Raw genomic sequence first — 1487 nt, forward strand, 5'->3', positions numbered from 1 at the left:
TCTGCTCTGGAGTGTAAACGCTTCGCCTATGAGAAAAAGGAGCAGCGCATGAACCGAACAAAACACACGCAAAGCGAACCAAGACAGTCGAACCGAACGGTTCTGACGGTTTTCATCAACCGTTCCGTCCCTATGCATTACAAGTCCAAAGTATTACTATTATTATGATTATTAGTCCCCGCTGTATATAGCGATTGAGGGATTTAAGGGTTAGAGCGGATGTTTAGAAATTTGAAAAAAATCTGCTTTGAGGAACATTTGCTATCTGGTTATTAATCGAATAAATAATCAACATATTAATCGATTAGCAAAATAATTGTTAGTTGCAGACCTAGTATACATATGTATGTTTAAAATTAATGTCATGATTTCCTTTAATCATTTTTTGTATTTGACTGGCAGCTCATTTTATGGGTCCTTAATGAAAGAGTCTGTAAACTTTCAAGCACAACTGTAACTAGACAATAGCGTAGCTAAATATGCAGCAATGAAAAGCTGAATTCACTGTTAGTAGAAACCGAGAGGGACTGATGTGGAATAAAAGCTGGTTGAGCAAAGGAAATGTTTTCATGTTTCCTCTGCTTTTCTAACTTGTAATAAGCCGCTATGATTATATTTATAATACGTTGATGTAAGATTACAGGACCCTAATTTAAGGGAAAGTCTTGTGAGGCAAACATGTTTTAAATCCATTTTTAGAAGGATTTAAAATGAGAATGAATTCCTGTATGTTTATGATTATCTCTACAAATTCATAACTCAGACATAAATCAAATTGACAAAAATGAATTCCTTTTTCTGGATCTGTGGATTACACACTGTTATTTAACTGTACAGATGTTCATCATAAACATTTCCCCGTGACATATCATCAATATAATTTGGCTGAATTCATTTATTATTCAGTCTAAGCAAAGATTTACCAAGAAAAACATCCTCTTACCGCCAAATTTCTCCAACATAGACTGGACTTCATTTCTGAATGTGGAAAAACAAACATAAATTTCATGTTAAACAAACCAGTCAATAGGATATAACTCTAATACCAGTGTAAACATTATAAAAGCTTTAGAGAAACTGCCAAAAAAAGCCCAAAACAGAATCCTGTACAAACTTCTGAACGTTTTTATGATGAGCCATGAAAATCCTCCAATATAACCTTTTTTTAAATTGTTGGATAAACAAAAAAAACATTAAAAGCTATTTTTTTAAAGCTACAAGCTGACAGACAATGTAAATTATCGGTTTCTTATTTGTCCCTCTCAGTCATATCTCACTGATCTAGTTTGACTCGGGGTGTTTTTTTTTTTAAATAAAGGATTTATGTTCCACTTCTCATCCATAGTTAATCAAGACAGACCTCAGCCCTTCTTTTTTTCTTTTTTTTTAACCTGGGGTCCGATCACGAAGCACGTTTACAGAAAACTCTAAGTTGTCTAAACCTGAAAACAAGGAAACTGACTCTTCCGGTTCACAAAGAGAAGCCG

General features: G+C 34.0%; 1 protein-coding gene across 2 annotated transcripts in view; it reads right to left on the reverse strand.

Moving 5' to 3' along the window:
* The window catches only part of sycp3 (synaptonemal complex protein 3), an 18729-nt gene that overhangs the window by 11060 nt on the left and 6182 nt on the right, over positions 1 to 1487 (reverse strand). For both annotated transcript variants that reach the window (XM_015383793.1, XM_015383792.1), the window contains exon 3: positions 944 to 978. In XM_015383793.1, coding sequence (XP_015239279.1) covers positions 944 to 978 — 35 coding nt within the window. The remainder of the gene's footprint in view (positions 1 to 943; positions 979 to 1487) is intronic.

This window comes from Cyprinodon variegatus, unplaced genomic scaffold (genome assembly GCF_000732505.1).
Source record: "Cyprinodon variegatus isolate N-32 unplaced genomic scaffold, C_variegatus-1.0 Scaffold294, whole genome shotgun sequence".
Taxonomy (NCBI): Eukaryota; Metazoa; Chordata; class Actinopteri; order Cyprinodontiformes; family Cyprinodontidae; genus Cyprinodon; species Cyprinodon variegatus.